Source organism: Engystomops pustulosus, chromosome 2 (genome assembly GCF_040894005.1).
Source record: "Engystomops pustulosus chromosome 2, aEngPut4.maternal, whole genome shotgun sequence".
Classification (NCBI taxonomy): domain Eukaryota; kingdom Metazoa; phylum Chordata; class Amphibia; order Anura; family Leptodactylidae; genus Engystomops; species Engystomops pustulosus.
Window position 1 is genome coordinate 226,604,559 of NC_092412.1, and position 20,501 is coordinate 226,625,059.

At 43.0% G+C, this 20,501-nt stretch overlaps 1 protein-coding gene across 1 annotated transcript; it reads right to left on the reverse strand.

Moving 5' to 3' along the window:
- Positions 1 to 580: 580 nt before the first annotated feature.
- On the reverse strand, positions 581 to 15,010 carry LOC140119392 (uncharacterized). The gene is made up of 4 exons (XM_072138369.1): positions 14,637 to 15,010; positions 12,028 to 12,132; positions 11,180 to 11,249; positions 581 to 3,938 (listed from the first exon to the last, which is right to left on the reverse strand). Exons 1-4 carry the CDS (start codon positions 14,937 to 14,939, stop codon positions 3,652 to 3,654), a joined length of 765 nt encoding a protein of 254 aa, XP_071994470.1. The 5' UTR covers positions 14,940 to 15,010; the 3' UTR covers positions 581 to 3,651.
- Between the last annotated feature and the right edge of the window lie 5,491 nt (positions 15,011 to 20,501).

Consider the following 20,501-nt stretch of genomic DNA (forward strand, 5'->3'; position numbering starts at 1 on the left):
ACTATTAGTCTGACGGAGCAACGAGGGGTCCGACGGAGGAATGTGGGACCCCATCGAGCCCCATCACTTAGACCCCCACTGATCAGCAAGTTAGGCCCTATCCCGTGGATAGGGCTTAACATTTGTTCGTTGGAAAACCCCTTTAAGACAGAATAGTGATACTCTATGGCTGTACCTAAAACTTAACTAAAAACCAAAATGCAGATGATAATAGTAAACTTTGTAATATACTATAATAAAGAAATCTTCTCCTGTCTCCTCATTTTCTTTCTGCCTTTTTTTTCCTTATATAAGCAGTTTGTGTAAATCAGCTTTCTGTCCTGTATCCACTGACAGCTGAGAAATAAAGGGACCTGATAAAGTGTCTAATGGCTCATATGGTTTGCCCCCCAGGATTTGAGTAACCCTTTCTGCAAGCTGACCCCCCCCCCCCAGCTCTCCAGAGAATGGGGATCCCATTCTCATTAGTGGGTGGAGTGGCAGCAGTGGGGCATGGATCATTCCTCTCCATTCTATTGAATGGCAATGATAGAAGTAGCTGAGCACAGCGCTAAAACTTCTCCAGCTGCTCCCAGAGACAGTAAATAGAGTGGCAGAGTTGTGCGTTAGTCCGATTTCACAGTCTAGTGCAGTGCGTCTAGTCCGTGGGATCTGACCAACAACATTGTTTCGTGTACATCCAACCATGGAGTAAAAATAGCTCTATTCTGAACATTTTCTCTAGTAAAAAGTAGTATGTACCCTAGATGCAGACTGAATGTGGACCTTTAGTTAGAGTGGTGCGAAGGAGGAACATCCGGGCTCATTTTTAATAAGAAGGAATAAAATTTGTTGATTCACAATAATACAATCCTGGATGAAATAGAAAGAGGGGCAGTTATGATGAGAAACTGGTAGGAAAGCTCTAAATCCATAGACACACGCAATAGTTTTCTCAATAACGGGCCACCAGATGTATATAGATTGTCGAACCTTTGATGAGAAGGTGACAACAATATAAATAAAACCATCTTCAATGGAAAATTTCAGTGAATAACTGCATATATTACAGCTATCTCATCTGTATCTAGACAAGCTGAACTCCCTAGCGGCTAACTCTGTGAGTAACAATATCCGGCAGGTAAGTATGAGTCACATATGCACATACTTTCCATTCAATAGCAGTTTTAAGCCTAAAACCAATAAACAGAAGATAAACAATCATGTAGAAAGCTTTATCCAAATCCACAATTTACAAGATTTAAATGAAATATGGAAAGACATTCCAGAACTGCAGGAACACGTCACAGTGATAAGAACTGACTGAAGGCAGGCCAGTATCCTAGATTTTCTTTCATTTTCACACACATTTACAGAAAAAGCAAGATTATAAAAGACTTGTGATCTCCTGGTAGAGGCCAATAGGTCAGTGGTATGAGGTGGCATTTACATTAGGGCTACATTTGGCACAGAAGCTACTCCAAGCATATACACTATATTTTAAGACCCAACAAACGCCTACTGTACGCCATAGGGTCCTCTGATTGATATATATATATATATATATATATCAATCTACAATACAGACCAAAAGTTTGGATACACCTTCGCATCCAAAGAGTTTTCTGTATTTTCATGACTATAAAAATTGTAGATCCACACTGAAGGCATCAAACTATGAATTAACACATGTGGGATTATATACTTAACCAAAAAAGGGTGAAACAGTTGAAAATAAGTCTTATATTCTAGGTTCTTCAAAGCAGCCACCTTTTGCTTTGATTACTGCTTTGCACACTCTTGGCTTCTCTAGATGAGCTTCAAGAGGTAGTCACCAACAGTCTTGAAGGAATTCCCACAGATGCCTTGCACTTGTTGGCCCTTTTGCCTTGACTCTGTGGTCCAGATTACACCAAACCATCTCGATCTTGAGGTTTTATGACTGTGGAGGCCAGGTCATACTCTCTAATTCAATGTTACTAACAAAAATACAGCATTTCACAGATATAATTCCAACCTGTCTCTATCGGTCCTGGTGTATACAATTTCAGTTGCTCCGGCATCCTACAGTACATTTTCAGATTTTGGTCGCACAGGGCAGATTCTTCTCATAAATAGCTTCTCCTGTCTGCACACTGCCCTTCCCCCCGCCATTAATAGACAAGCTCAAACACTTCCTGCCAGCAAGCAGCGTGTACAGTTTAGATTCAGCTTAAACAGTGCTTGCCCACACTCTGGAATTTTACAATGACAATAACTGAGGGAATAAAACTATAAAATTGTAAAGTAAAGGGGTTAAAAATTACCTTTATTGTGTAAGCATCACAAGGGGATTTAAATTTGAGAACTTTCTTTCATGGGCAAACCCCTTTAATTTTCAGAGATTTATATATTCCAAAAAATTAACAAGATAAAAGGCATAAAATAACAAAATAAGCTATATCCCCTTTTGATGTCCCCTGTTCTGCTGCGACCACATCCTTGTAGTCAATGTGGGAGGGGTTTATCATTGCAGTTATGTCCGTTTTCTATCTCCAAAATAAAAAATGTTCCAATTTCCAACAGATTTTGCAACTTTTTGACAAACTAGTCCCACTTTGGGTTTATCAATTGAAGCCAAAAGTGGTAGACAGATTTATGAAATGTGATTTTACAGAAAGTCACAAATTCCGTCAAAAATCTACTCCAGTCCACTTAGTAGCACAGAAAAACTACCACTTTTATTTAGAATTTTTTTTACCTAAGCACACTTACTTTTGGATGATTCTCGGGAATTTGCAAACAGGCAGTCTCAGCTTTTCACAGACGACTGCTCCTCAGTGTCACTGCACAATGCTGAGACCGAATGGTAACGTAAGACCGAATGGTAAGGGTAAGATAATGGCAATGTCTGGCGATTCGCTAGTCATTGCAATTATTTCAGGGATTGGTGGACAAGCTCTGATATATGTCCCCCTCAGATCCTAAGACAGTTAAAAACTGGAGTAAGATCCGACTGAATGATAAACCTGCCCCCGTGAGGTGAGTAACTGGCTACAACGATAACCTAGGTCAGTGATGGCAAACCTTTTAGCCACCGAGTGCTCAAACTACAACCAAAACCTGCATATTTTTCGCAAAGTGCCAATGCTAAAATTTAAGCAGTAACGTATTACTCCCTGCTCTGTCACAGGTTTAAATTGTATAAAAGGAGAAGAAGTTTGGATTATCATTGTAGCTTCCGTCCAGGGTCCTGGGCTGCGTGGGACTGCAAGAGGCCTTGAGTCCTGTTTGGCAAACTCTTCCCTGGGGTGATGGCGCAGGTGCCCATAGAGAGGTCTCCGAGTGGCACGTCTGGCACCCGTGCCTTAGGTTCGCCACCACTGACCTAGGTAGATAGGAACGTTGCTGCTGCAGCCCAGATTCCTAGGATTGAACACTGGCCCAGTCGGTTGTGACAAGATATGTGTGTGGTGCTCCGATGCGCACAGATTTATCCTTCCTGCACTGCAGACACATCCCAGTCTATCATTTTATACAATCGCATTTGGTGATGGTGGAAGATGTACAGATCCATCTTCCATTGGAAATGTGCAAGAATAACACGTACACAAAGTCACATTCTTCTATCCCCTGGAAGGAGGGCTGTGTATCAGTTCTGTCTGTTTGCAAAATTATAATACACCTGTAACTTTATACTTCCAAATTAGTCTCTGCATACTGGAAATGAGCCCCATCACACAGCACAAACTGGGGATTCTTTCGCTTCCATACGCTAAAGGAGTCCACTTGTCCTGGCCAGCTGGGCAAACGTATCCTCTTCACACAGCAGAAGTCCTCAGCCAGAGAAAGCTGAAAGGCACGTGACGTGGACTGACCCCAAGGGTTAGAAGATAATGTCTCACCAAGCAGTTCCCCCACATGAAAAAGTGTGTGACCCCTGAAGTAAGCCAAGCAGTCCAGAGAGAAATGGGAAGTCTCTGCAAAACAGCACATATGTTGTAAAATAGCCAGAATCAGTGGCATACACAGATGTCATGGGGACCCCTGTATAATACGGCGGGCCACCAATGACTTTTAAAATAAAACATCAATAACCCAGATGATTTATTATTATTGTGCTCATTCTGAACGCCATATTTTTGTATTTTATTTATACGAGAATACAATCATATATCTCCAGAGTGCTAAAACTGGCTCCCTGCAGCCACCACTAGAGGGAGCTCTGTGCAAAGAAATGTATGCAGCTCTCACTTACATCAATGGGAGCTGTATAAATCTACTGGCATTGAGCTCCCCTAGAGGCGGCTACACGAAAAGCAGAAAATAATGTTGGAAAGCAGAAGATGAGGATCAGGCCTGGGCCCCATGATCTACCTACATAGTGAATACAGTGAACACAACTCCAGCATTGAGTAAAAGAAGAGTAAAGTAATATATTAAAGTATACAGGAAAGAGGCTTTTTATGATCACTGTAAAGTAAGGTCTTTTATAGAGTGTCTTTACTGAGTTGCAATAAGGAATGTAAATGTCTTTATTATGAACCATTAAAAACAATGTACATACAATGTTTGTCACAGGAGGTTCATGTGGCTAAGCCCAAATAACTCATCCTTGAACAAACCTAGATGCAAGAAAAGTGTATAATGATACATAACACAACCTGTCTTCACAGTCTATATTTTGAACCAGTGAAACATTATAGTAAATAAGTAGCCTGGCACAGTCATTGGATACATTTATTTTGTTTGTGATTCTGCTACTTATAGTGATAAAGTTACCCTTTTAAATTCCACAAGCAAATCTTAATACACATACTGACCCCTAGTGGTGAGAACAAAATATAGCAGCTGTACACTAGAACATCCCTAAATTAGCAGAAGTGAGAAAGATTCTTAAATGGTATCACAATGGATCCAGGATCATGGTACTTGATAAAGAAAATGGGTTTCACTAAGACTCTGTAAGAGACTCAATAAGAGACATTGTGAGTGCCCATTAAAATATGTAAAATATGTACAATAAAAATGAATCCTAGTGACTGCAAAGCCACAGGAAATTCTGCGTAAACTTTTTTTCTGCCTCTAGACAATCCCTTTAATTGCATGGGGGCCAGTCAGTAAATGTATGTGATAATACATGACCAATATATATATACTGACCTCTACTGGTCATATGCCAAAATATTCACACGTTCTCCTACATAGGATAACGATTTACATCTTCCTAAATTTTAGATAATTTGTCTTTGGACAACAAGAAAAAGTCCCATTTCTGGAAACTAAAAACTTAACGTTTATTTTAAAGGAAGCATCTCTGCTTAGTCAAGAGGTGCCATTAAAGAGTAAATTTAAATATACAGTAATTACTTCTGTATCTGTTAGTATTATTGTTATGGTTTACAATGCTTTTATATTGAAAGTTAGATTGAAAGTATTAACCCCTTTACAGCTGCCACAGGGCTATATACACTCACCGGCCACTTTATTAGGTACACCATGCTAGTAACGGGTTGGACCCCCTTTTGCCTTCAGAACTGACTCAATTCTTCGTGGCATAGATTCAACAAGGTGCTGGAAGCATTCCTCAGAGATTTTGGTCCATATTGACATGATGGCATCACACAGTTGCCGCAGATTTGTCGGCTGCACATCCATGATGCGAATCTCCCGTTCCACCACATCCCAAAGATGCTCTATTGGATTGAGATGTGGTGACTGTGGAGGCCATTTGAGTACAGTGAACTCATTGTCATGTTCAAGAAACCAGTCTGAGATGATTCCAGCTTTATGACATGGCGCATTATCCTGCTGAAAGTAGCCATCAGATGTTGGGTACATTGTGGTCATAGAGGGATGGACATGGTCAGCAACAATACTCAGGTAGGCTGTGGCGTTGCAGCGATGCTCAATTGGTACCAAGGGGCCCAAAGAGTGCCAAGAAAATATTCCCCACACCATGACACCACCACCACCAGCCTGAACCGTTGATACAAGACAGGATAGATCCATGCTTTCATGTTGTTCACGCCAAATTCTGACCCTACCATCCGAATGTCGCAGCAGAAATCGAGACTCATCAGACCAGGCAACGTTTTTCCAATCTTCTACTGTCCAATTTCGATGAGCTTGTGCAAATTGTAGCCTCAGTTTCCTGTTCTTAGCTGAAAGGAGTGGCACCCGGTGTGGTCTTCTGCTGCTGTAGCCCATCTGCCTCAAAGTTCGACGTACTGTGCGTTCAGAGATGCTCTTCTGCCTACCTTGGTTGTAACGGGGGGCGATTTGAGTCACTGTTGCCTTTCTATAAGCTCGAACCAGTCTGCCCATTCTCCTCTGACCTCTGGCATCAACAAGGCATTTCCGCCCACAGAACTGCCGCGCACTGGATGTTTTTTCTTTTTCGGACCATTTTCTGTAAACCCTAGAGATGGTTGTGCATGAAAATCCCAGTAGATCAGCAGTTTCTGAAATACTCAGACCAGCCCTTCTGGCACCAACTACCATGCCACGTTCAAAGGCACTCAAATCACCTTTCTTCCCCATACTGATGCTCGGTTTGAACTGCAGGAGATTGTCGTGACCATGTCTACATGCCTAAATGCACTGAGTTGCCGCCATGTGAATGGCTGATTAGAAATTAAGTGTTAATGAGCAGTTGGACAGGTGTTCCTAATATAGTGGCCGGTGAGTGTATATATATATATATATATATATATATATATATATATATATATATATATACATACATACATACATATACACACACACCTCCTAATTGCACACACCCCGTGCAGACGTTATGACAGGGTGTCAGATCTTTACAGGCTGTTACACTGTGCAAGAGTACCTCCCCTTGTGTGAGATTACAGCAGGCAGGGAAGACCGTGTGACAGCCTGTGAAGCTACAGCCCGGAGGGTCATTGGTAACACCCCCAGGGGCATAATTTTGAAACTTTGTTTTTAGAAGAAAAGGAGACCATGGATAACAAATATTAGAAGGTTACTATGATCATGCTCCCTGGTTTATCATTTTGATTAGATTGATGTAGATTTCCTTTAAACATAGCATCATTCAGATAGAATGGATTCAATATAAATACTTCACAAATGCCATAGGACATTTGAGGAGCATCTATAGCAAAATCCATTCTACTAGGATTTGAGAAGTTATCAGATTCTGAGACACACAGCTCAATCTTTATCCTCTGAAATACCACATTCATATCATTCACAAATTAATACTTTCAATATAAAAGTATTGTAAAGCAATGATACAAAATAATACTAACAGAGTAGAAAGTAATCAGTGTATTTTTAACCCAATTGTTAATAGCTTTACTTGATTTAGCACAGATGCTTCTTTAACCCCTTAAGGACGGAGGGTTTTTCGCCTCATTTCTCGCTCTCCAACTTCAAAAATCCATAACTTTTTCATTTTTCCGTGTACAGACCTGTGTGAGGGCTTATTTTGTGCGTAACAAATTTTACTTTCCCGTAATGTTATTTATTTTAACATGCCATGTACTGCAAAGCTGAAAAAAAATTCCAAATGTGGAAAAATTGAAAAAAAACCGCACGTGCGTCACGTTCTTGTGGGCTCAGTTTTTACGACTTTCACTCTTCGCTCCAAATAACACGCCTACTTTATTCTTTGGTTCGGTGCGATCGCGGTGATACCAAATTTATACAGGTTTTATTGTGTTTTAATACATTTTCAAAAATTAAACGAATGTGTACAAAAAAGAAAAAAAATTTTTTGCCATCTTCTGACGCTAATAACTTTTTCATACTTTGGCGCACGGAGATGTGTGAGGGGTAATTTTTTGCGAAATGAGGCGACGTTTTCATTGCTACCATTTTGAGGTCTGTGCGACATTTTGATCATTTTTTATGTGATGTAAAAAGGTGTAAAAGTCGCATTTCGGACATTTGGGCGCCATTTCCCGCCTCGGAGGTCACCGCCGGCCGTAACCGTTTTTATATTTTGATAGATCGGGCATTTTGGGACGCGGCGATACCTAATATGTCTGTGATTTTTACTGTTTGTTATGTTTTATATCCGTTCTAGGGAAAGGGGGGTGATTTGAACTTTTAATATTTTATTAATTTTTTTTATTTTTTAAACTTTTTTTTTTCTTCACTATCTTTTAGACCATCTAGGGTACATTAACCCTAGATAGTCAGATCGCTCCTACCATATACTGCAATACTTCTGTATTGCAATATATGGCATTTTTGCAGCACATTCATTACAATGAGCCACTGGCTCATTGTAACGAATATGCAGCTGCCAGATAGCCTCGTGTCAAAAGAAGACACGAGGCTACCATGGCAACTGATCGCCGCCCCCCGATGACGTTCGGGGGCGTGGCGATCGAAAAAAAGATGGCGGCGCCCACGCGCCGCCGTCTTTTAAACGCCGCCGGCGACTTTGCCGGCGGCGTTTAGGGGGTTAATAGCCGCGATCGGTGCAAGCACCGACCGCGGTTATTAGCGGTGGGGGTTTTGTGCAAAATGCAAAAACCCCCACCTTTGTATGAAGAGGACTCAGCCCGTGAGCCCTCTTCATACATCCCTTATACCTCTGCGCCGTAGAGCTACGGCGCAGAGCGTTAAGGGGTTAAACCCCTTAAGGACGCAGCGCTTTTTCGATAATTTTTCGTCTCTCCACCTTCAAAAATTCATAACTTTTTAATTTTTCTGTGTACAAAGATGTGTGAGGGCTTATTCTCTGCGTAACAAGTTTTACTTCTCAGTGACGTTATTTATTATTCCATGCCGTGTAAAAAAAAAATTCTAAATGTGGTGAAAAAACGCATTTTCGTCAATTACTTGTGAGCTGAGTTTTTACAACTTTCACTCTGTGCTCCAAATGATACATCTACTTTATTCTTTGATTTGGAACTATCACAGTGATACCAAATTTATACAGGTTTAATTAAATGAAAAAAAAAACAGATTTGAATTTAACATGGTCCTTTTTTTAATGTAAATTCTTATGACATGCAGGTATATAGCAGGAAAACTGTCGCTCATAAACATAAGGCATACAACAACAACATTACCATTACAGCACAGCCCCCAGTAGTATACAGCCTGCCCCCAGTAGTATACAGCACAGCCCCCAGTAGTATACAGCACAGCTCCCCAGTAGTATACAGCACAGCCCCCAGTAGTATACAGCACAGCCCCCAGTAGTATACAGCACAGCCCCCAGTAGTATACAGCACAGCCCAGCCCAGCCTTAGAAAAAAAAAATAAACTTATATACTCACCCTCTGGTGGCCCCGATGTGCTGCGCTGCTCCCCCGATGTCTGCGCGGCTCGTCTTCAGTGTTCCGCGCCGTCTTCTTTCTTCTGCTGGGCGCCGCCATTGATCTTCCCCGGCAGGCGCCTAGTATGACGCGCCGCTGTTGGGAAAAACATGGCGGCGCCTAGCAGAAGAAAGAAGACGGCGCGGAAGACTGAAGACGAGCCGCGCAGACATCGGGGCCAACGGAGGGTGAGTATGCGCACCGATAGCTTTTTGAGGCTGCCGGCAGCCATCGCTGTGAAAACACCCGCGATCGGTAATATGCAGCAAAGACTTAAGCCCCTTCCACACTGGCGTTTTTCACGCGCGAGTTCTGCGCATGCATTTGACGCGCAGAACTTGCATTGCACTCTGTCCCATTGTATTCAATGGGTCTTTCTTCATTAGCGTTGGTTTTCACGCGCGTCAAAATCGCAGCATGCTCTACTTTTGCGTGTCACGCGCGTTTTTCAAGCCCCATTCAAGTCTATGGAGATGCATCAAGAACGCATTGCACTCGCAATCATTGCAAGTGCAATGCGAGTGCAATGCGTTTTAAACGTAAGGGTTGCTAAGTGACCAGAATAACAGTATTTCCCCTGCTGGAGAACAATCATTTAATTAAAAAACCACAATGAAGAACAGTGAAGAATAGAATAAAAACAGTGAACACAGTGAACACAGGATCATTTAAGAGAAAAACACAGTGCAGAACACAGTGCAGAATAGATTACAGATGTTCGGCACATCTGCTTACTTGTCGGGAGATACGCGCGGAACGGTGCGCCCAAAATAGCATGTGAAGAACAATATATATGTGTGAAGAACACATTGCAGATGTATTTAAACATCTGCAATTTGTTCTTCACACACATATATATTGTTCTTCACATGCTATTTTGGGCGCACTGTTCCGCGCGTATCTCCCGACAATTAAGCAGATGTGCCGAACATCTGTAATCTATTCTGCACTGTGTTCTGCACTGTGTTTTTCTCTTAAACGATCCTGTGTTCACTGTTTTTATTCTATTCTTCACTGTTCTTCACATCTGCTAACTTGTCGGGAGATAATATACACGGGGAACAGTGAAGAATAGATCGCAGATGTTTGCAACTTATCAGAAGACATTATTTTTCAATTAAATAACACATTTTAATCCCAAACCATGGTCCCTTTGAAAAATGCTCGAGTCTCCCATTGACTCGCGCGTGAAAAATGCGCCGAAAACGCAAAAAAAACGCTAACAACACGCGCGTGAAAAACGCAAAAACGCTAATTACTCCAAGGAAAAATGGAACAAAAACGCAGCCAAAAACGTCAGTTTTTCACGCATTGCACCCTGACGTGAAATGCAACGCTAGTGTGGAAGGGGCCTTACCGGCTATGGAGAGGGCTCAGCCCGTGAGCCCTCTCCATGCACCGGGACCCAACCGCCGCCGTGAATACACGGCGGGCGGGCGGGATTACCGGCGTATAAGACGACCCCAGAGAAGACAGAAGATTTTTCTGTCTTCAAAAGTCGTCTTATACGCCGGAATATACGGTACTTTTCAAGGGTCCTTCCAGGCAGACAAAGGGAACCTCCCCTCCTTTCCCGAGTAGCTTAATTCTAGTACCATGTGAAGTAGTGGCATTAGAATTCTTAATCCGCCGCTGCTTAAGGCGACTTCCTGCGCGGTCGGACACCTCCATGTGCACTCTCGCTACAGCCCACAGCTGTGGTTGTAGTTGGTGTGCAGCCGTGGACCTGATGTCCACACTGAGCCTCTGCATACAGACAGGAGCCAGATGCGACAGGCTGCGCTGGCCCAGAGTCAGATAAGTATATAGTGTTTTTTTTGTTTTCATAAGCCCTGGGGCTCATAATATAAGGACAAAATTGTAAAACACAACCAACTTAGTATACTGAGTATAATAAAAAGTGTTACCGTCTGCATCAGGCCAGGAAAGAAACAAGGCTCTATCTGGGTAGTTCTCCAAGAGTTCAGGACCTCCAGTCTAGACAGAACATACGATGTATATTCAGAAGCTGCGACTGAAAACAATGTAAAATACTGCACACTGCGTACATTTATATACACACACACATACTGTGATGCTGCCATGTTTTCATCTTCTTATTCCTATGCAGGCGTTTTATAGTGTAGGTGGACATATTTTAATCTATCTTTTTCTTTGTGATTTAGTAGATTACTGTATAATGCAGATCTGTAGATGTATGTGGAATGGTAGATGTCCTTAAACGCTAACGACCACCGTATCGTTAATCTACGGCAGTTGTTGCGGGCACTCTTTCTGACGCGCTGATTTTAGAAGAAGATTGTAGGATATTACATCCTACTGCTGCTGCGGTACAACTGCTATCACAGCCCAGAATTTGTGCCGACACCGAAGAATGGAAAAGCGCAGATCACAATTGTTCAACTTCTTAGACACTGCAGTCAAACATAGGACACAATACCCAGGAGGGCTCCCCTGCAGCAGCAATTATGGGAGGCTGATAGCATTACAAAAAGTTATTTGTTGTGCAAATGTAGGACATTTAAAAAAAAATTATTAAGATTTATAAATTTCAAATAGCTTTATAGGTGTTACCAGAACCCCTCCATGCTGTAGCTTCATAGGCTGTTACACTGTGCACTGTTCCCCTTGCAAAGCAGCACCCTCTTCCACCTACCACTGGTGTCAGCTATGTGCTGGAACATGTAACTCCACAAATTCAACAGAAAAAATACATTCATAGTGCAATATTATCCCTCCACTATGCTGCTCTTACCATGACCTCTGTGTAACGCATCTCTGGAGGGAAAATGGTGTTCTGATCAAAAGCCACGATGTCCAGGCCACGAGACTGCAGCAGGAATTCCCAGTATCCCGTGCCCTGACAGACAGCAAAAACACCAGAAATAAGCAAAGCAATGCACACAGCACAACAATATACATGAAGGTGAAATTACTGAAATCTCCTCATTTATCTCAATGGAACAATCTGCATGCTCCCTCCCCAAAACAAACCTGTGCAAATGAATTACTGATTATTAGTGTTAGAAATTCCTACACATAATCAATCATTATATATACGGCCACCTCCATCGGTTCCACAGCCTGTTAATAATTCAGTCCTAATTCAAGTGAATGAGACTGAACAGCAATACCGCACACAGCCACTATACAATGTACGGCACTGTGCTTGGTTGACACTGTGCAGCATAAATCTGGTGACAAATTTCATTTAAAGAGGTAGGGGATATTGTCTGACCGCCTGGGATCTGACCGCTGGGATGTCCAGGGATCAAGAGAATGGGGACCTGTTATTTCCTTAAAGTGACCCTCAAAGACCTGCTCAACCTATACACCAATCACTTCTATGGGGCTGTAGACCTTAGGTGCCCTATAAGTTCGAAAAGGTGCATAAGCTCCTAATTGGGGAGCTGCTGGGGACTTGTGGGTCCTATTCACAATCACTGGTGGTCCTGATGGTGGAACCCCATAGATTAGACTGCTACTCCCAATCCTAAGCAATGTATTTAGTGTTAACCCCCTTAAGAGAAAATCTTCCATTATAATCCAGCAAAATAAACACTCACTCATTGATCAATGGCCTCCTTTACCTTCTTAAATTACAGTTTCAATTATGGTAATGAGCATGAAGGGCTCTGCCCTAGCACATCAGTTATGTCTGATGATGGCTTTACAGGCTGTTATACTGTCTCACTCAAAAAAAAACGCTCCCCCGCTTGTTCAGCACCTCTGTGGCGAACACTTCCTGCTGTGTACTGAGGGAGACAGTGTAACAGCTGGTAAAGCCATCATCAAACATCACAGAGAGGCTACGGTAGCATCATTTTAAAAGTTGATTTTAGGAAGACGGAGGCCATGGATAACAAGTATAAGTAGATAACCACAGTCCCGGTGCCTGGATCTATGAGTAAGTGTCCCTGGTTTATCATGCTGGATTTTGATGGTAGATTTCCTTTAACATCTAACACAATAATGAGACAAAGTTATAAATCCAAAATCATAATTGATCGTTTATTCCAGTAATCACTTGGGGTCTCAGCAATTTTATTAACTACAACTTCTATCACGTCATGAAATATTTGTGGTAAGTAGAAATAACAATGCCTGGCTATACACTTCTTGTTCAGGTGACAGCTATTCCCTATGACTCCACTATACACATGCATGCCTGGTTCAGCTGCACTTGTGTAGTAAATGGGAACACTGCGGTATCGGGTTATCCCTCAAAGAACATCTGGATCATACTCCAATCCAAATTTCTGATCCTTATGGCTGATATTGGGGGAGAGGCAGGGTGCCCCCATACACATAAGATGGGCAGAGGGACACATCCAAATAGTCAGACATTGTCCCAGTCATACAAGTGGATTTAGCAGAAATAAACATTTACATGTATAGAACAGATTATCAAAAACATAATCTGAATGAAGTCACTTTATGTGAACATGGCTTTATGCTGGGCACTAGATGGAGGTGGGCACTGGGCAGTAGATGGAGGTGGGCACTAGATGGAGGTGGGTACTCTGCACTAGATAGACATGGACACTAGATGGAGGTGGGCACTGGGCACTAGATGGAGGTGGGCACTAGATGGAGGTGGGCACTGGGCACCAAATGAAGGTGGGCACTGGGCACTAGATGGAGGTGGGCACTAGCTGGAGGTGGGCACTGGGCACTAGCTGGAGGTGGGCACTGGGCACTAGATGGAGGTGGGCAATGGGCACTAGATGGAGGTGGGCAATGGGCACTAGATGGAGGTGGGCACTAGCTGGGGGTGGGCACTGGGCACTAGATGGAGGTGGGCACTGGGCACTAGATGGAGGTGGGCACTGGGCACTAGATGGATGTGGGAACTGGGCACTAGATGGAGGTGGGCACTGGGCACTAGATGGATGTGGGAACTGGGCACTAGGTGGAGGTGGGCACTAGGTGGAGGTGGGCACTGGGCACTAGGTGGAGGTGGGCACTAAATGGAGGTGGGCACTGGGCACTAGGTGTAGGTGAACACTAGGTGGAGGTGGGCACTGGGCACTAGGTGGAGGTGGGCACTAGATGGAGGTGGGCACTAGGTGGAGGTGGGCACTGGGCACTAGATGGAGGTGGGCACTAGGTGGAGGTGGGCACTGGGCACTAGGTGGAGGTGGGCACTAGATGGAGGTGGGCACTAGATGGAGGTGGGCACTGGGCACTAGGTGTAGGTGGACACTAGGTGGAGGTGGGCACTGGGCACTAGATAGAGGTGGGCACTAGATAGAGGTGGGGAGTGGGCACTAGATGGAGGTGGGCACTGGGCACTAGATGGAGGTGGGCACTGGGCACTAGATGGAGGTGGGCACTAGATGGAGGTGGGCACTGGGCACTCACAGCTCCGGCAGATACCAGGGGCAGGTTGAGGGCACACAGCAGCTCCAGCACCCGGGGGCTGGGCACAGAGAAGGAGAAGAGGATCTGCAGGCGCTGGCAGCTGGCTCCCTCCTCCAGGTTCCGGAGCAGGTGTAGCAGCTCCTTCCTGCGGGGGGCGCTAGTCTCCGGGTCACAGAACCTGTGCACGTCTGCGGGGAGCTGCGCCATCTTCCAGCCGTACAGGCGGTGATACAGGTTGTCTCCCTGGTGCTTCCTCTGCTCCATGGTGTCCCACTGGAGCTCGGGAGGCGCTGGCGCAGCCATAGTGCTGCCTCTGCCAGGGAAAATTCAAAGCGGCGCCGCCACTGACAGCAGAGGAACAGGAAGACGCGCAGCCGCTGCCACCTGGTGGAGCTGACTGGTACTGCACGCAGAGATTGGTATAGGTCACGTGACCTGGGCTTGGCACAGAGAAGTAATAGGATATCTCCATGTGCACACTATAAATCAGCACATTTACAGGTGTATTCACATTGTGCAGTTTAAACTCACCTGGCAATACTATATGTTGCTGTTTTCTTTTAATGCTCTTAAAATAAGCATTATAAATGAATTCCATAGTGAAGGCCGGCGCCAGTGTTGGGGGCCCAGAGCTGCTGGGGGCCACATAAAGAATCTTTGGGGGCAAGAATTATTTGTCCCCATATAAGGCATCTTTACATTTGTTTTTAATTGCTTTTTTTTTCCTTACAAGTTACAATTACCGGGGAAAACAACCCCCTGATCCCAGAGATTAGCTGTACTCTGGATGGATTTTGATGGTAGATTTCCTTGAATGATGAGGCCCAAGAATACATTGAAGATAACCTGCCAGGGCGAATTGAGGCGCTAAAGCAGGTCTCCCGAATCTGGCGGGAAACAACAGCGAGTATAATCTACTTTGCTACCATATCCTGGGGAGGTGCATTGTAGTGATGGGAATTACGGCTCTTCTTAGTGAGCTGGCTCATTAGGCTCCGCTCATTAAGAAGAGTCGGCTCTTTTGGCTCCTGAACGGCTCCCTATTAAATATATAATAGGGAGCCGCAGGCCAATCAGTGCCCCCACACCTCTCCACTTTTAACCCTATTTTATCGGGTTAAAGGGGGCGTGGTAAGTCGCTTAGGGTTGTTCACATGAATGATCCGGATCTTTGTGCCGGCTCGTTCGCGAACAACCCATCACTAGTGTAGTGAACGGGAAGTAAAAGAATTGACAAGATCATTTGTAGAGCCTAGTGTACAGTAGGGGAACTGCTGCATACATTCGAGAAAGTGTGGCAGGACAGATGTCTGGCCAAATTTGAGACCATACTATGATGTGATTAATCCTAAATAATCCGTCCCTATAGGAAACCATAATCGACAATTAATTTCCAGACGCTAAGATTCCATGAGTCGTTTATCCCAAAAACAATTGTGGCTCAGTGGGTAGCACTTCTGCCTTGCAGCACCGGAGTCCTGGGTTCTAGTACCACCCAAGTCAACATCAAGAGTTTGTATGTTCTCTCTGTGTTTCCTCTGGGTACTCCAGTTTCCTCCGACACTCCAAAACATACAGGTAGGTTGATTAGATTGTGAACCCGATGGGGACAGAGACCAATTTGAAATGCTTTGCGCAGTGCTGCGTAATCTGTAGGTGCTATATAAATAAAGAATTATTATTATTATTATTATTGAACTCTGCAACCAAATTGTAGCCAGAAAGAAGTGCTGATCTAGGCCCCCGCCATTCCCAAACCCCAAAGTCCACATTTTGTTAATGTGTTGTTGTGTTTGTTAGTTTCTGTGTATTGTGATTTGATGCGATTCTTCCAAGAAAAAAGCTGCACTGTGCAAAATAATTTATAGTTCTACTTTATTCTCATTCTACCCTCACAAAAAAGGGCAGGCTAAAGGTCCTTGTGGAAAATTCTCCCAAATCACTTAGTTAGATTTGTTCCTTGCAGCAACATGTAGCTCGGTTTGGCATTAGTCAGATGTATTCTTGAGTTCAGGAACTCCATGGTCATTATAGAGAAGTATTATAAATAAAGTGATAAAATAAAGCACTACAAATTATATACAATCTTACTACTTATCTCCGGTAGCTTTTGTCAGTGCCGATGTTTCACTCAGCTCTGATTAACTCTTCTCATCCCTATTGACTTCCATGTAAAGCTGTAATATGACACGTCTTTGTGCTACAAGTTCCTCTGATATAAATCGTATGAATAAGTCATGGTGGTAGAAAGCTCTATAACTTTTAAAGAGGACCTGACAGGTTAATTTGGGACCCTAAACCAACAAAAGCTCCTTACTGAACTGTGGTTCAGGGTCCCAAATCGACAAGTATGAGAGTTGTCTTTGGCCGCAGTTCACCTAGATACGAATCCAATGAGCCACATCGGATGTATATCTGAAGATATTGGTGTCGGCACCTCCTCCCACGTTTCTTTGGCACTTGCGCAGTGAAGTTGTGATGCACTATACCTGCTTCACTTGCCCAACGTGTAGCTATGGATCAAAGTGACTATAAATGTATATAATTTTTTTTTATAATGCACCCACGGAAAGAACTCATACAGGGCGATTTGGGGCATTAATGGTTCATGAGGATCTGTGAGTGGTTTAGTGTCCCAAATCGCCCTGACAGGTTCCCTGTACGAGTTTGTTCCATCTGAAAAACTTGGTCCATGTGCTTGCGAGTTTTCCCACATTGAACCTTGAATCACTATACCGAGTGATACACTGAGTTCAATTCAGTGATTTTAGTGCTGGTCTGGAAAACCCTGCAAGTGCATAAAGCTAATTTTTAAGACCAAACTCCCTTGTGGGCAACCAGATTTTGTGTTTTCTTCTAAATTGTTCTGAGGAGTTTCCAAGTTGAAGGCAAACCTTCCTAAATCTGCCGTGCCAATGTACTTTGTGTAGACACTTTGTTGGCTACATAAACAAATCCAATAAAATATAATAGTAGAACAAAATTAGACAATAAAGCCATTCACATGAACCAGACTCATGGGGTTTTCCTACATATTAGGGAAACAATCTTGGCTTCCTCTTTATACAGGCAGTCCCCGGGTTACATACAAGATAGGGTCTGGAGGTTTTTTCTTAAGTTGAATTTGTATGTAAGTCGAAACTGTATATTTTATAATGGAAGTTCTAGACAATTTTTTTTCTTTTGCCCCAGTGACAATTGGAGTTTCAAAATTTTTGGTGTAATTGGTCCAAGAATTATCAATAAAGCTTCATTACAGACATCTTACAGCTGATCATTGCAGTCTGGGACTATAGTAAAGTATCCAGAGAGCTTCACCAGAGGTCACAGTGGGCAGAGGGGTCCGTCTGTAACTATGGGTTGTCTGTAAGTCGGGTGTCCTTAAGTAGGGGACCGCCTGTATAAGTAAATGAACCAATTTACCAAATGCTGTGGGTTTTACATTACAAGCCCCACAGTTTCCCTTGTAAATGTTGTGTCAGTGGTTGCGTCTTAATTCCTTTTTAATGGAGACACTTAAGACATGCTAGAAACTAGAAAAGACATATCATTTTCAGTACGCAAGTGTGAAACAATACTGTGATCTATGACTGCAGCAGGTCTGTACTGGTCATAGCAATATGTGTTGCTATATGTCTCATTGATCAGGAACAGGATAGTGATGCGTCCTATGTTTTACACTTATTGAATGCGGTGATGTGCTAGAGGGTCATGTGCAGTTCATACATGATATACTCTGCTTTCCTGTTTCTTTCCCGTGCAATGAAGATAATTACATTTATGGATATATCAGCAAATGCACAAACACATTATGGAGGCAGAAGTAATGATAATGTAATTTTTGTAGATCGTTTAGATCATAAAGATTCTTGCAGGAAATTGCTGTTGGCAAGCAAATTCCCCAAAAGGAAAAATAAAGGCCCAAAAACAGACAAATCCATCCTCTTACTACCATCAGTTCATGACCCAGAAATCAGTGGAGAGAGATCATGTACCTATTTCCTCAAGTATTCTATCCTACAGCATAACCTTTTTGTATCCGGAGACCACCTGCACCCAAGACTTTTTCCTAGGTAACCCCCTTACCATGGACCCTGGAAAAAAAATATATAGTATGCCCCGCAAATACTCCATATCAAACCATAACCCAAAAAATGTCCCGTTTCCTGAAGCCCCTGGTCTAAACTACCCCCTTCTTGAAACTGCCCACTTTTCTGTAGCCCCCCCTCTAAAGTGCACCTTATTCTGTAGCCGCCTTTTAATGTCTTGATAAGAAAGAGGCTACATAAAAGGGGAAATTATAATACCCCTTTTTTATAACAATCCTCACAAGCCCATAATGTCCCTTGTCTATGGTATTTTCACTGTGAGAAAACAAAAAAGGACATACCACATATATGAAAGTATAAGATGACCGATTATAAATCAAGATACCTAATTTTACCAGAAAAAAAGGAAAAACTTAGAATCTGGTATAAGCCTATGGTGGGAAATGCAACCAGTACTCTTTAATAAAATGTCCAGCAGCCACCCCTCACTAATGAAATGGCCAGCAGCAGCCTCCCTCATTAATGAAATTAACACAGCAGAACACTCCCTTTAATAATGAAATGAAATGTCCCCAGCAGTGCTCCCCAAATGCACTGCCCCCAGCAGAGCCCCCCCAATGCAATGTCCCCAACAGTGTCCACCCAGTGCAATGACCCCCGCAGAGCCCCCCTAATTAAATGTCTCCAGCAGTGCTCTCCCTGAATGAAATGTCCAAGCAGTGCTCCCCCCAATTCAATGTCCCCAACAGTGCCCCCCCCAATGCAGTGTCCCCAGCAGAGCCCCCCGAAATCAAATGTCAGCAGTGCAATAGCACATCAATTTAATGTGAATTATTATAAATAAAAATGTATGTTTACAGGCCTCTGTTCATCCTGTTTGTCCTGTTTTAGAATTTACCTAATACTTTATTTTTACAGTAAAAATAACTGTTTTTCGAAAATACTGAAACAGTTGAAGCAAAACCTTCAAAAACTGCCTACTGGGTGATGAGATCTTTGCACGTGATAGGTGTGACAAATGTGATATATTAGAACTGTTAGAATTAACACTATCACATAGGCCTGAAAATACTTTACACTTATTAACACTGTATGGGTATAAATAACTGGCACGTGGCATTCTTTGCTAGTATACGTAACATATTCCAAGATTTACTTGGACTCTTATAGGTTTCTGTTCTCAGGTATGGGAAGATTTATTTAAGATAATACAGTGTAATAGCTCCCAATGCTGCCAGTTTACAGAAATAAAAAGGACGCCTCTAATGCTGTCTTAGGGCTCATTCAGGTGTTTTTGACTTAATGCTATCAGTTTTTTTTGAAGATACTGACCCATTGATTTCTATGGGTCTGTTCACTGTGAGAACAATAATTGTCACATGAATATTCCAACTGGGCAGGGCAGAAAATACATAAGTTAACCATCCATTTTTTTAGTGGAGGTTTGCACAGATTGCACATGAATATCACACATCCACATTTTTTGCTAACATATCCCCCTGTCCCGGCACTTGATACAGCACTGGTATATGGGGACAGTTGGGCATGGCAGGTGCCCGGAAATGCTGGAGCGGAGCTTACATGCCCCTGTAAGCAAATAGGACTGTGGCACGGGACACTGGACTCACCAGAGGAGGCGAGTAAAGCTTTATTTTTTTAAAAAGTCCTCTCCAGCCCTTCTGCTAATTTTTTCTAATAGTTGGACAACCTATTTAATAATTTTGTTTTTATTAATTGAACTTTCTACATTGTAGAAACTTTATTTTTACTGCCATTCCATTATATGTATTGGGTTGTTGTCCTGCTGGAAGGTGAA

What these genes read in the sequence shown, in the direction of transcription:
- LOC140119392 (XM_072138369.1), bottom strand. Translation starts at nt 14,939, where the DNA reads ATGGCTGCGCCAGCGCCTCCCGAGCTCCAGTGGGACACCATGGAGCAG. An exon ending in CCCTGGTATCTGCCGGAGCT is followed by an intron (nt 12,133 to 14,636) that starts GTGAGTGCCCAG and finishes GCTGTCTGTCAG; the next exon opens with GGCACGGGATACTGGGAATT. An exon ending in TTCCTGGCCTGATGCAGACG is followed by an intron (nt 3,939 to 11,179) that starts GTAACACTTTTT and finishes GCTGTTTTGCAG; the next exon opens with AGACTTCCCATTTCTCTCTG.